Raw genomic sequence first — 15,000 nt, forward strand, 5'->3', positions numbered from 1 at the left:
TATTTTATGTTTTAGTGTATCAGTTTATTTGGCAAATGATTTTTCATTTACGATGAAACCAAGATACGATATGTATATATATATATATATATATATATATATATATTTATTTATTTATTTATATATATGTATATATACATATATATTCATATATGTGTATATATATATATATATATATATATATATATATATATATATATATATATATACATACATACATATATACATATGTAGGGATATAGTGGGACGAGAAAAACGTCGGGAATAAAATTCCCTTTTATTGAGAAAATGCACCAAACTTATAAAAATGATACAGAAAGTATTAAAGAGCTATTTTTATGTTTTAATTTTTGTGTGCTTTATTTTTGAAAGACTTATATGGGTCATATGACAGGCTTTATCAATGCTGCAGTTAACTAAAACTGTAGTATAGGGTCCATATCAGCTCATTATTTTCTTTGTACTCAGTGCGATAGAAGTATTGCTGTTTTGTGGGAGGAGAAAAAAATACTTTATTTTTCGTATTTATGTATTGACATAAACGAATACGAAACATACAACCATCTACAATGAAGATAACATGAAGAGGAAGGAAAATTGTGCCTTATGCCTGTGAGTGCCACAGTAAAAGGCATCCCCAGTGGCACAGGGGTACCTTTTAGACATTAGGCATGGTCTGAGTCACCTTCCTCTTCCCGTTCTGCCTGCACAACCTTCATCGGCGGTACTTTAGAGCAAGAGGTCGGCAACTTGCTCTGTGCCATCGCTCTATAAACATAGTGCTTTCTAGAGACTGTGGACGGGTGCCATTCAAGGCTCTCTCTCCTGCTGATGCTAGAAGAAAATGGTGCAATCTAGATTTGGATGTTAAGTGAAACCATTTTGCTTAATATCATGGTAATTATTGTAATTATGACTACAATTGTCATCATCACTCAATCATTACTCATAGCACAATAAAATAATCCATTGATCCAAAATCCTCGAACGTCATGCTCGTCATGACGCTCGTCGTCAGGTCAGAGCTCCTGCGTCATGTATGGTATGACACCCATATGCAATGGGTTAATATTACGACAATTATAGTAATTATGACTGCAATTGTCATCATCACTCACTCGTTACTCACAGCACAAAAAGTAAAACTGATTCTAAATCCTCGAATGTCATGTACGTCATGACGCCCGTCGTCATGCCAAAGCTCCTGCGCTGTGTATGTCATGACACCCACCCGCATGGGTTAAGGAAGACAACCACAAAGGCAACAGAAGTAGGTGGATCTCAATGCCAAGAGATTCACCACCATCTCCCCAGTGTGCGGGATTCTCGATCTTGGAACAGGGGATGGTTGCCTTGACAGGGGTGATCAAGCCCCTACTGTGCTAAGCAACACAAAGGGATGACCAGAGAATGGACCATACCTCCCATTCGAGTCTCTTTGAGCATGACAACACCAATGTTCCTCAGTCGGTCGAGGTTTTCTAGGAGGAAGACCCTATGGTTGCTTTGACCTTGACGGCCATAGGCCTTTTCTTGTCCCATTTTGGTCTGTTGTTGGGGCTTGGGTTCTGGCGGGCGAAGAGCAGTTGGAAAAGTGTCGCAGGAATAATGTGCATGTGGATGCATACTTTGGCAATCACTGCTTGGAAGAGGCATCGCACAATGACCGGGATATTCATCCGATCATGGATTTTGCTTGAAGGAGTGCTAACCGCACACCCTGGGAGTATTTTACTGTTATGAATCTAGCCAACAGGTATTACTGAAGACAGCGGGACAGCCTTCAACTTGGTAAGGAGTGGATGCTGTCGGATGAAAGAGCCTGATACTGACAGCCAATGAAACCCAAGGAAATGAGGGCAGGAGTGGGGGACCTGGACACAGATCCTGCGTCCCATGCAGATGTACTGGGTGGAGTCTTTGATAGAACGTGTAGCCGTGGCCACTGCTGGACCGCACCCGGCGACAGGTACAGAGAGTAGATACATAAAGCCGTATAGCCATGGTTTCCGAAGCCGCGGGTGTGGATAGAGATCTGGTGGAGCAATGCAATGCAGTTCGGGGTAACTGCAGTCGGATTGCAAGTTGTGCCAGCATTACCTTTAGCGTTCCAATCTGCAGAACGGGGGCTGGATTCTTTAACATAAGATTGTAAGGCATTTACCAGCGGTCAATTACCAGCACGTTTACCAGTCATGGCAAAGTGGGATTTATCAAGTGATGATAAGTCGCCTGGTAGGGGTAAATCGATTTTATCACCGTAATTTGATGGTAACTCTGGCAAATCAATTCCGCCAATCAGCGAGCGCCTTACATGATTCTTTAGGGTCCTTTGACCAATCCCGTGACATGTAAACAAAGCTTGATCCAGCAGCGATATTTTTTTTCTTTGTTTCAAAAAAGAAATGATGAAGATTTCTTCCTTGTTAAATTATTTCTATATAAATTAATTTTCTAGAAAACATATTCTATTACATGATCTTCTGGATCATATATGTAATGGTTTTCAAAAACATACTATTTTTTTTTTTTTTTTTTTTTATAGATTGCAGTCAAAAGAAAAGAAACAATGGCTCCACGCAATGGTGGTGTTATTTGTATCGTTTTCCAAAAAGAAATGCCAATCAAACCCTTCAAATGAATAAGATCATGAATAATTGTATGTAAATTAATGCAAACACAAAAATAAACAAACATGCAGTTTGTACTTTTTTCAAAATAAATATAGTATGATAAAGATAAAGAAAGGTAATTCATGAAAAAATAAAAAAATAAAGAATAAAAAATAATAAAAATAAATTGGTTTGATTATTATCATCATTATCTGTGTTCTTTAAAGACCTCCCTAGCTATTTGTTAGTCAAAATCGTCCTGCTCATTATTTGAGGAGCCTGTATTTTGCCAGAGGTTCGATAGGCGTGGGGGCCACTTCAACATTTATTGTCCTTTTCCAGAGTTCCAATAGGCGCGGTTGCTGTTTCAATCGTTTATTGAACTCTAACGTATGAATCGCCAATTTCTGAATTAAATAACATTTATATATTTATATGTTTACTGTTTTTTAACTATACCATTAAAATAAAATATGTTTGAATTCGTCAAATTATTAATTCCATGTATAATTTTAAGTTATTGTAGGCCTATGACTAGCCTGCGTGAACATTATTCTCGCTAATTTCCTATGAATATTTTTGTCATGTTCATATGAAAATGAACAGTTGCCATCATTCTGATCATAGGTGTACATGCAGACTAAAGTGTCGCCTTAAATGTTGATTTTTTTGCTGAGATAAAGCGTGAGGAGAGAGTCGTTGCTGTAGTTACCAGTGGACATACATACCAGTGCTCCATCCACTGGTAAATTTAGTATTGTATCTACAATGGTAAGTTGTTCATAAATACCGATGCGGTCTGTTTACCATGATAATTGTAGTTACCAGCGTAGTTATCATGGTAAGTGCGTTGATGAATCCAGCCCCAGGGGCCGGATTCATTAACATACGATGGTAAGGCATTTACCAACGGTCAATTACCAGTCATGGCAAAGTTTGATTTATGAAGCGATGATGAGTCGCCTGGTCTCGACTTTCTCACCGTAATTTAATGGTAACTCTGCCATTTTTTTCTACGTCTCACTGTTTTAAATGAGCAAAGGACAATAAACTATCCATCAATAAAATATCAGCGTCTCGTGAAAACAATAATTGATTTCTAATAATCATTATATGCTAAACTTTCCTTTTTGTTGGATGTTAATTCTTTATATGAGTATTTTTCTAATACCAACAAGTGCAGGCCCTTTCTGCGAATGATAATGTTTTTTTTTGGAGCCACGCCTACGTTGTGCTTTACAGGATATGCCTGAATATAATTTTTGTTTCATGATTTCGTGGTTTTCCCCCGCCAAAAGGAACCGCCTTGTCGTGGCGCAGGGGCTTGAACTCTTTCATCGGACGAGCCTGCTCTAGAACTGGTCAGTCTCTCCCTCCTAGGTGCTGACCTAGTAGGTGGGATCAACCCCCCCCCTGGTCCTCCCCCCTGGGGGGCACACACCTGCCCACGTGTTTGCCGTGCGTGGCGCCCCTGTGCGCTGGGAGACGGGAGTCCTGGAGGTTGAGCGATGCCGTGTATGAGTACGCCCTGCGGCTAGCAACACGCCTCTTTGGTCCTCTATTCCAGCAAGACGGGTGGCTTGATCTCGGCTCGATTAGGTCAATCGGCTGGTCTCTCTTTTGAGCTAGGCTAGGGTCAGGCAGCTCCTGTCTTGCAGGCAATCGCATGCATTTGTGAATGACATCAATGCGAGGCGGGGGTTGCGTATATCCTCCCACCACCCCTGTGGCTTCTGAGCATGGTCTCAGTGCACAGCTTCCCCTTGTTGGACTCCGTGGTGGGTGGGGGCGTGGAATGAACCGCTTTTCCTATGGCATCTTTTACAAAAAAAAAAAAAAAAAAAAAAAAAAAAAAAACTGACTGACTCTTACGTTGACGAACCTGGAACAAAGATGACTAAGGCTGTCACCTTGGAGCCTTTCAAGGTCCTTAGTGACAAAAGTAGAAAGTTGGGTAAGGCTCTGGCGTCGGTTCAGAGAAAGCCTACCCAAGAGCCTCGGGCTGGACCCTCTAAACCAGCCCCTGACTCTGACAAGTCTCTGGCGTCGGTTCAGACGACAAGTCAAAGAAAAAATGGAAGCCAGGTAGGACCCTCCAACCCTGCTGGCCCCACTGTCAAAATCCCGGCGTCGGTTCGGAGGACAGGCAATAAGCGTCCTCGGCCGGCTACGGACACGGAGGGCGAGTCTGTAGCCCCGAGTCGTTTCCCCCAATTTAGGGTTCCCCTTAAGCCTGAGGGATTCGACAACGCTTATCAGATGGTACGGGCTCTGGAAAACCAGAGACAGTGCCGTCTGACGATTAGAATTGCCAGAGATAAAGGCATGATAATCATCCCAAAGGACCAAGCCACCCTCACCTTCCTCCAGGAGACTGACAAGCTCCTGGATGGGCGGAAGGTGAGCCTGGCGGCCCTGACTTCTGAAGAGAGGAAGTCCAAGATGGTGCTTCTTGGCTTCCCTCTGATGTATGACCTTGAGGTCATCACCGCCCATCCCAAGGTGGCGGGAGCTTCCCGACTTTCTAAAGGGAAGCACCCAACCAGGCAAGTCCTGGTCACTTTGAAGGGAGCCCCAGTTGCGTCCTTGGACCTTGGCAATTGGGGCTCCTACAGCCTCAGGACATATGTCCCAGACCCACTCCGTTGCTTCACGTGCCAGAAGTACGGACACCACCAGGCCACTTGCTCTGCAAAGCCGAAGTGTGGTGTCTGTAGTCAGGCACACAGCACAGAGGTGTGCCTCAAAGCACACAAAGATGGCACACGGGACACCACTGCCAAGTGTCCCAACTGCCACAAAAAGCACCACGCCTGGAGCCTCGGATGTTCCGTAAGGAAGGAAGAGGCTCTTCGGCGGCAAGAGGTCGTTGCAAAACGACCAGACTTTGTTCCCGCCCCTCCAGGCACTTATGTCTGGGGGCAGAACAAAGGGGTAAGGGCTCCCCCCCCCCCTCCTAAGAGGAAGGAAGCACCGCCCAAAGCAAAACGTGATTATTGTTAGTCAACAACGCATTTTTTTTTAACCAAACGTCGTTTGTATAGTTGTATAAACAACGGTCCTGTGTACGGAACTCTTACCAATGCTTTGAATGCGATCAGTTCGGTAATAGTCTGTGACCAATGCCTATTCACATTTTACATTGATTGGCTGTAACATTACGGATTATTTTTACACCTTATAGACGTGTAAGCTCTCATTTTGTTTCGATACATTGTCTAGAGACCTGTGTTATCCTTTGCGATATTTGTCTGCACTTATTGTAAAATTGACAAATGTAATTACTGATACTACTACCACTACTCCTAATAATAATAATGATAATAATAATAATGATGATCTCGTAGGAGCTGGATGGTACTCATAGAACTACAGTACATTTAAGGCATTATAAATAAGATGCATAGTAATTCCCCGTTTACCGGAGCACCTTCTCACTATACCATTCATACAGTGAAGAGAGAAGAGAGCTTAGGGTGGATAAAAAGGGGGAGGGAAGAAGGAATGAGAAGGAGGAGGGAAGAAAAGAAAAGAAAAGAAGGCGGGCATGAGACAAGACCTGTCCAGCCGGGCGAGCCTTTGTTCGGCAATATTTTCTCAGTTTCACGTCAGAAATGAAGAAAGTGGTGGCCATGTTGAATTTCCTTTTCCCACAAAATTTATGCTTTATTAATTCTAATGAAATAATATGTAGTTTTATCAATTGAAGTTTTAATTTCAGAAATATTTTTAAAAATGATTAATTCTGCCAAATGGCCCTTGTAGTCCTAATCCCCCGACCCCCAAAATCCAACTAGCATCTTTGTCTGAAAAGTCAGGTGCTAATGAATTTTTGCAAAATGGTATGTACATTGATGGTACTCCATTAAATTTTGGTTAAAAAATCTGAGGGAAAAATTGCGATAGCGATATTTGCTGTGGCGACTTTCCTACACTGCAACAATATGACCCAAGAAAGAAATGCTTTGTATCAAATTGTGTAATACTACATCAAAAATTATAATAGTTTCATTTTACAAACGTAAATTTCCAAACTAGTTAATTTACACTATTGAATCAAGTTTTCTTTTTCTTTTTTTTAAGCTTTATCCTGATTTTCATGTTTTCATGCTTTCTTAAAACTCTTACTAAGATTCAGTAATTGTTGAATTTAGATACAAAAGACTTAAGCCTATCAACTAACATATGTAAGACTTGTCTGATAAACTCCGAGAAAGGTGTGAAACCGTTAAACTTTTGCCATGATAGCATTGTGGCAGGCTTCGGATGAATTAAAGAACAATGATAAAACTCGATTGTTATTAAGAAAGTGAATTGTTTCTTCGCCGTGCCTGCTTCGAAACGAATTATCAGCATTCACTGAGGAATGCCGATTGCCCATGGCCAAGGTGTTACAAAAAATTGGCTAATTATCACACGTGTGCTTCGTTTTTTTTTTTTTTTTTTTTTTTTTTTTTTAGTTGGATGTGAAGGTAATTTGTTAACTTCTACAAGGGTAGGTATATTGCAGTTTATCTTTTTCATCATGAGTAGAAATTCTCATTAGGAGAGCAAATATAAATTTTCATCATATTGAAACAATCTGCCTTCTCCATGTTTTTTTTCTTTCTTTAATGAAAAGGTATGCCTTCTTACAGAATATAGACATTGAGATTCATGACAAAGGAAGAAACAATTCTTAGTGAGAGATTAGCCTATCAATGGCAAATCTAAGTCAATAAACCTGTTGTAATGATGGATCAAGTTTTGCACCAAGTACAAGACTAACTCTGAGCAATAAGATACTGTCGATGATAGCGCGATGGGTCGGTTACGTAAGGATGAGGAAACTTCGTAGCATAAATCTAGGGGATTAAGAGGATCATCAATGGCCATCTCCAGACCGTTCACTGGTTAGTGATGGCTGTACAGTGCAGTAGACTTGAAGAATTTCAAGAATTTCTTGAACATTTTCCTGCACGGAAAGGCTTTCGCCATAAAATGTTTTGAAGACATTTTTTTATATTGTTCATGGCAAATCTCCACGTGGTGGTGCAGGTGGGACAATAAAAAAAACCTGGCAAACTTTTCTAGTCATCAAGGACCAACAAGAAACCAATATTTTGCACATAGAAGTTCATGGAAATAAGGTGTATTATGTGGAAAAGGAAGCTCTCAATGTATTGAACTACTTAGGGAAAGTGGTGCATTAAGCAGCCGACACACTGCCCGGAAAAATAGAGCTACATGCAGAGCCACATTATGCAATCGCAATGACAGCAAATCCGAGTTGTCACGGTTATATTTAGTGAGCAAAAGTCAAATGAATAATAAGACTCCCTTGCTAACTACTATAAAATAATCTGGATTAGTATTCTAGATACTGATGGGCATAGTGATATCAAGGTAAATCTATGCAGCCGGCCTTCCTGCCAAGATCTTTTGACTGGCCAAAAAGAGAAGACAAATGTTATGTTCCAAAGACGAATGAACTTACCATCAATAAGGCACCAACTACTGAGGAAAGTCAGCAGTATTATTTGACTGAAGGCAGTAACGCATTAAGAAAGCTAGAACAATAAGTTTTGAGAATAGTAGTAGTTATACTTTTTTCACTCTTAAATAAAGTTACCAATTATGTCCGGATCTGCGCCAAATAAGATGAACATTACTTCAAATGAATTTTCTACAGGATACATATAGAAGGAAATAAGAATTGTACTCATTAAAATTTAATATGTAATCTGTAGATTCGGTTAATGCGATTTATATTAAAACGTATCAAGACCTCGTCATTATTTAAATGAGCGAAATTTCACGAGTCCACTTGGTGGTTGCACCAGTTTTGCCGATTGATATAAATATTCGTTATCTTACCAGTGCTTGATATATATATATAATTTCATGTATTTTTAATGCTAAAATAATGCAAATTGGCATAGAAAAAAAAGGTAACCAACTGAACATATCCCGATTCCCGGGAATGGGGCGACGCCAAGCGCTTGGCAACGCTGCCCAAGGTAGAGTACTTCAGCAGCAAATCAACACCTTACCGGTCTATAAACACTTTTGAGTCGATTGAAAAGACGGCCGACGTTGTATCAATATCGCTATCATACTATTTCGTTTTAACCTAAATTTGATGATTCACACACAAGTAAAGGCGTAACCATGCATATTATTAGGGAGATAATGATAATGCAGCTCGTCTAGTGCATCTCAGTATAATTTCACAGTAGGATACACTTATTCAAAATGAGGGAGGGGCATTCAGCCAATGTAAACAAAGAAGCCCCTCAACATGAACTAAATGAGTATATGGATATTATGGACGTTTCTACCAAAGATGGGGAACAGGCGTTTCAAACCAGAAATATAGAAGTTGACTGCAGTTACAATCGTAAGGTTTGCAAGGTTAATTCCAATGACTAGGAGTTAAAGGCAAGTTTTAAATTTGATTTTCTCAATCTAATCCCTTCCCCAACAAAAAGCCAACGTAAATGCAATGCAATATTTTTTTTTATCATATGAAAGAATTTTGATCAGGAACAGAACATTTGCGTAAACAAATGGATTGCAACAAGAACAGTGCAATTGAACCTATTACCTTCTTAAGGCCCCATACACAAAGACCTTTGCTCAATGTTAAATCAGAAATAGAGAAACAGCGAGGAAAGCTTTGTGATTGCGGTTTCTCCATTTCTGACGTCTTATCGAGAAAAGTTTGCCCATCTAATCGGGAACTTTCTTGTAATGGAAAGGGATAAACAATTCTTTTTATGTCCCTCTTTGTATAGAAATCATTTGCTCATTTTACACTTTCTTGATATAGCCAGGGTAAGGAAGAAATAAAACAGTATGTGGAGGGGATGACTAATTTTATCCGAGCATGTTTAAAATTAAATTAAAAAGGACCATTAGCAATATGCTTCACAATCCTGGGAGTCCAGATGGCAAGGGCTGCATCTGTAAACAGAAAATAATAAAATTAATATCTAGATCACTAATACTATAACCATTTACATTAACATCTTGCAAAACTGAAATATCCTAAAGGAACAATTTAGCTTACTCTAATGAAAATTCACCACTTCCATTTGCACATTATCCATAAAAGGCATAAATAGTAGCAGCTCTCGTATATATATATTCAAATGACTGATAACTTTAACAAAATGGGAAATTCAACCTTTTTTTTTTTCACACACTACTGATGAAGATACCAGTATCTTATCCCTTAAAATATGGTAATTGAAGGGTGAAAGGGTGTCACAGACTTTCCTTCCTTCTTGTGGTTAGTGGTTATCACTATATGCAAAGGAAGGGAAGAAACAAAAAGAATGATTTAAGTTTACATCTATAATTATGCATGTACATATATGGGACTTGAATTCATTCAATTTCCCTTGGAAAGCAAGTTTGGCTGAACAAACAAAAAGGGGAGCAGGTCGACCTATCAACTGAAGCCTAATTTCTTCCATCTGAATTGTGTGTCCTAATAAAATATTTCCTTCTGGATATGTAAGGTAGGTGGTTAAAATTATATTTAGAAATCTACTAAGGAGTGTAAATGAACAGTACTGGAAGGAGTTGCAACATGTGTTAAGGAAAGTGTTGGGTTACTCAAATAAATGATCCTCTGAAAGTGCTGAAAATTGACACTACTACACTATCTGCTTCCAAGCTTAGTAACTAAAGGCATGGCTGGCTTTTTTTTTTTTTTTTTTGGGTTGGGGGGGGGGGGGGGGGGGGGGGGGGGGGGGGGGGGGTTTGGGGGGGGGGGGGGGGGGGGGGGGGGGGGGGGGAAAATTTAATCAGAAAAAAAATTAAACAGGAAAAACAAAAAAAGAATTAAAATAAAAACAGGGAAAAATTAAGGGGCAATAATTTAAAAAAAAAAGACAAAAAAAAAAAAAAAATGTTTTTATTATTCTGAAAAAAATTATCAAATATATGATATATGTGATCATCAAATGGAGACGGATGTTTAAAAGGAAATCAACATATATTTAATTTATAATATATATACACATATTATAATTTTATTACATAAATAAACATTTTTTTTCTATTAAATTTTTATTAATTTTTGTTTTTTATTTTTTTTTTTTTTTTAATTTTTTTTTTTTTTTTCTTTTTTTTTTTTTATTTTTTTTTTTTTTCCACCATGCTGAAGAACTAAAAAGATGACTATTTAACACTAACTAAAAACTAAACTAATAATAATAAATCATGCAAATATATAAGCAAATTATATAATATAATTATAAAAAATACAAAAATTTATATTATATTATTCTATTTCTTAAATCTAAAAAAAAAAAAATTTGTCCATAAATCCCCCCCACCAAAAGGCAAGAAGAGGAAAAAAGAAAGACAAAAAATAAATAAAAACAAAAAGAAAAAAAAAATTAAAAAAAAAGGACTTATCTGTCGTCCTTGCTGCTGCTTACTTACACACATTTTTTTAAATTTTTTTTTGGAACCATTTTCCAAACTTTTTTTTTCAAAAAAACAAAAAAAAACAAAGTGCACTTTTTTTTAAGAAAAAAATTTATCTTATTATAGCTCTCCTCTTTGTTTTTTTATTTTGGGAAGTAAATGACTGGCCGCTCTTCTCCATCAATGTCCTTGTAATCCATGAGGGCAACCATGCCATCAGGGTCCATTGATTCACCAGTGAAGAATTGCAAATCCTTGAACTTCTTCAAAAGGTCTGTCAGAGGCTTCTGGATAGATGTTAACTTTGAAGCTTCGGGTGTGCCTTCCAACTTTGCCTTTACACTGGAAAAATAAAAATAAATGAATATTCTGGAAATTACCAAACTATATGTCAAAGTTATAGTCTCCCTCTAATGTGTAAAGTTCTTCTGACAACACAGTAGGATTACCTCAAAACTAAAGCAAGCCACCTCAACTTTTAAAATTTGTCAATTTGTACAAGTTGCAATACATTAAGAGAGTCAACATTAAATGAAAAAGTGAAATTCTAGTGATGTTATTAAGTACTGGAGGTGCTGCTCTACAGCTCTTCACCTAGCATTTGTTGGCCCACACTTCACATGTTGTATAAAAAATATTTTTTGGAATATATTACTTGTTTCTCTTCTAGAAATAGGTCTGGATTGTGAGAATTTTTCTTTTTAGATAATGACCAGTTGAAAAAAATATAGACATTCCTGTAACCTAGGAACACCAAACTTAAATAGATCAATTGAAGAAATTCTGTATCAAACATAATAAGGAGAGCTTGATATTAACTGGTATGGCACAAGGGGAATTGGTTTAAAGTTAAATTTTACCATGTCATTGAAACCTAAACCTTTTCTTTAATTGACTAAACTATGTGAAATAATAAAGCAACAAAAAATAATTATACTAAGGTTTGTGTCAATCTGTACTGTAATAATTGCCCCCGGCATGAGTGGGTTAAGGGGGGGGGGGGGGGGAAAAAAAAAAAAAACAAAAAAGCAGCAGCAGCAAACAGTATCTTTATGCACTCCCAGCATCAATAATATAATCAATGGCAATGCATCAAAAACAACAACATAAAAAAAACAAAAACTCACTTCTTCAGGTATTCTTTCATGTAAGCAAGATAATCCTTCTTGACTTGGAAGCCGGTTTCCTGCAGACGCATATATAAGACGACATCAACGCCGGACTGCGTATTAGAGTCGGTGCCTTCTTCTGCCTCTTCAGCCGAGGGATTGGCTCCCTCAAGCTCAATGTTACCTTCAGTTACTGTAACATTCTTTCCAATTACCATGTAGAAGGCATCATCCACCTCCTCATATTTATAGGTGTCGGTGAACATCTCATCACCTGTGAAATTATCAGATTTCAAAAATTAGTACTAAAAAGGAGGAGAGAGAGAAAAAGTCTTCATACACAACAATGAAGCATTGCCAGGTGACACTTTTAAAAGTGGGGTTGGTAATTCTAACAAGTATGCTGAGGTGGTGGTGAAAAAACATTGTTTAAATAGAGGTAAAAATTGTTCTCTGAACACACTGCATTAGTGCTGTCAAAATGAGCAAGCTGTGGCACAAGTAGAAAGAAAAGAAATCTGTTCTAGTTCTTAGTTAATCCATATTGGTGGGATTTGGTAGAAGAGAAATGGACAACAGTGCCACACATAGTTGGAAAGAGACCAAAATTTACTCCAACTTCAGCTTAGTGAACAAACATGTTCCTTTTGGTACACAATTATTCAACATTTCTGAGCCTTTAACCCTAAATATTTTCACCAGCTGCCCATGGTCAACCAATTCAAGATGGACTACATCCTAAGATGTTTAGCCTAGGGTGGGCACCTTATGATGTAATGTTTTCTAGTATTTTCTAGACTATTTTGATGATTTTTTTTTTTTTTTTTGTTAGTTTTCCTAAGGTTTTGCTTATGTAGATTTATAATTTAGCCCTCTACCACTACTGGGTTAGACATAAGATCTCCCTCCATCTCACACCACAGAATGGGTAAAGATTTCTAAGATAAACAGTCATTTTAATAAGAGTGCTCTCAACCATAATGCAGTGTTCTATCCAAATCCGTTCGAAATACGTTGCAATATGACAAATGGCATAAAATCTAGGTCTATTCTGATACTGCAGAAATAAGGCAAGAAATGAAAAAATTGAAAAATCTCAAGTATGAGTAAAAAGACGTCAATCAAGAGAGTTGCTAGTCCAATAAGGTTTCTGGATTAAGACCGTGTTCTTGCTCTATCTATATCTATCATGATCTGAAATTCGAAGATTTTCACCAAAATATTGTTGAAAGAATTTGGCATACAGCAGCACTGCAAAAAGATTATGCTAAGAAATATACTATGAGTAACAACAATACTGAAAAATTTACCAGTAGATGATTGCATATATGCTATGAATGGATAGAGCAAGCATTAATAAAAAAAAACGTAGCATATATAAAGCAAACTTTATTGGTGTATTGTGAAATAATTCAAAATGGAAAAAAACATCAGTACCTTTTCAATTCCTATTTCTTAGAGCATGATTAGTAATATGATCTGTGCGCAAGACTATGTAGGCTTATCACACAGATAAGCTGTCTGCAGACACACTAATGGGTTGGTCTTTGTCATGGGACATGCCTGTCATTTCTCTCATTGTGGCTTAATAGCTGCCCTCCAATGGTTGGTTAGTTATCAAAATACAAAAATGCACATGTCACTATTTCTTTAACTGGTTACTTCTGGCAGGAAAGTGCCTCTAGACCTGCTCAGCATGTTATCATCTAGAGTTAGTCCATTCTATAAGAATATGTGGTATAGGTATACTGGCCTTTGTCAAAGTGCAAAATACTGTACTGTTGTTCTGACAAGCTTGATTAACCCACAAACACATGAACTGTACATAGTAATTTTTCACAGATGGTTCCATACATTTGGTTATCAAGCAGTAAATAAGTGAGCCCACCAGACCACCTGTTTACCCCATTTCTTTTTGGGGAAAAAAGTTAATCTATTACTATCATTATCTTTATAATTTTCATCATGATAAAAAAGGAATAGGGGTAGAAAGGCAAAGTTAGGTGGGCCTTCTATTTGACAACTCGGTTCATTTAATAAATTAGGAGTGAAAAAAACAAGACAAGTAAAAAAATACAAGGTGTGTGTGTGTGTGCACTCCCAATGTCAACAGGTTAAAATTTCATGGATTTATCCCATATGACACTAACTTTCTGGTGGATTTGGCTGGAAGACAGCCAATATAATAACACAAGAAAACAATAGTCCTGACACTGAAAATATGCTAAAAGGCCTGTTAACAGAACCGAAATAGGACAAATTTATCTGAAAGGGTTACAGCACAACCCAATATTTAAAAAAAACATACCCTAAGACTAGTTATCACTGCAGCAGTGGCTAGCAACCGCCCACCACATCCATTCTGGCAGAAGAGCCAGAATTTTCCCTAAAGAAAGAACTTCTCAGAGCATTTACATTGCCAGAATATAAATGGAGCCAGAATCCCCGACATGTGCGTTCATAGACTTAGTTTCCACATCGAACTCCCTTCTCCAGAGCCACTTATGTTCGAGTTCATATTCTAGACAAATCACTTGATTATGTAGCTTGCAATATTGCACATTAGGCGATTCTTCTGACTCAGCCTAGACAATTTGGGTTCGACTCGTCGATGACTCTGCTCCTCACGTATGTCATTCGTGACCTACATTTTCTAATAGAGTTTTTTTCCTCTCTTTAACACACTGGTTTCTCTATCTCCCCCAAATCTACTATGAATACAGCAGTAGATTCTATTCCATGCGAGATTGGATGAGAATTTCATCATCCTTTGACAGAAGCGGAAGTCAAGAGAAAGCTGTCAACACCCTCTTGATATTTAAACAATAAAAAATACGGACAAATGATTTCCTACGAAG

The 15,000-nt window shown here is 37.9% G+C and overlaps 1 protein-coding gene and 1 long non-coding RNA gene across 2 annotated transcripts in view; both read right to left on the bottom strand.

Annotated features, from left to right (window-relative positions):
- Positions 1 to 9,452: 9,452 nt before the first annotated feature.
- LOC147467487 (uncharacterized) lies at positions 9,453 to 10,323 on the bottom strand. The gene is made up of 2 exons (XR_015190518.1): positions 9,781 to 10,323; positions 9,453 to 9,557 (listed from the first exon to the last, which is right to left on the bottom strand). It is a non-coding gene; the product is annotated as an uncharacterized LOC147467487 (long non-coding RNA).
- A 729-nt stretch (positions 10,324 to 11,052) lies between these two features.
- The window catches only part of Tctp (translationally controlled tumor protein), a 4,084-nt gene continuing 136 nt past the window's right edge, over positions 11,053 to 15,000 (bottom strand). Inside the window, exons 2-3 of the mRNA XM_043023173.2 lie at positions 12,161 to 12,416; positions 11,053 to 11,375 (exon numbers count right to left, since the gene is read on the bottom strand). Coding sequence (XP_042879107.2) covers positions 11,177 to 11,375; positions 12,161 to 12,416 — 455 coding nt within the window. The 3' untranslated portion in view covers positions 11,053 to 11,176. The remainder of the gene's footprint in view (positions 11,376 to 12,160; positions 12,417 to 15,000) is intronic.

The sequence above is a fragment of the Penaeus japonicus genome, unplaced genomic scaffold (genome assembly GCF_977035675.1).
Source record: "Penaeus japonicus unplaced genomic scaffold, GWHDUDI00000001_assembly GWHDUDI00000035, whole genome shotgun sequence".
Classification (NCBI taxonomy): Eukaryota; Metazoa; Arthropoda; class Malacostraca; order Decapoda; family Penaeidae; genus Penaeus; species Penaeus japonicus.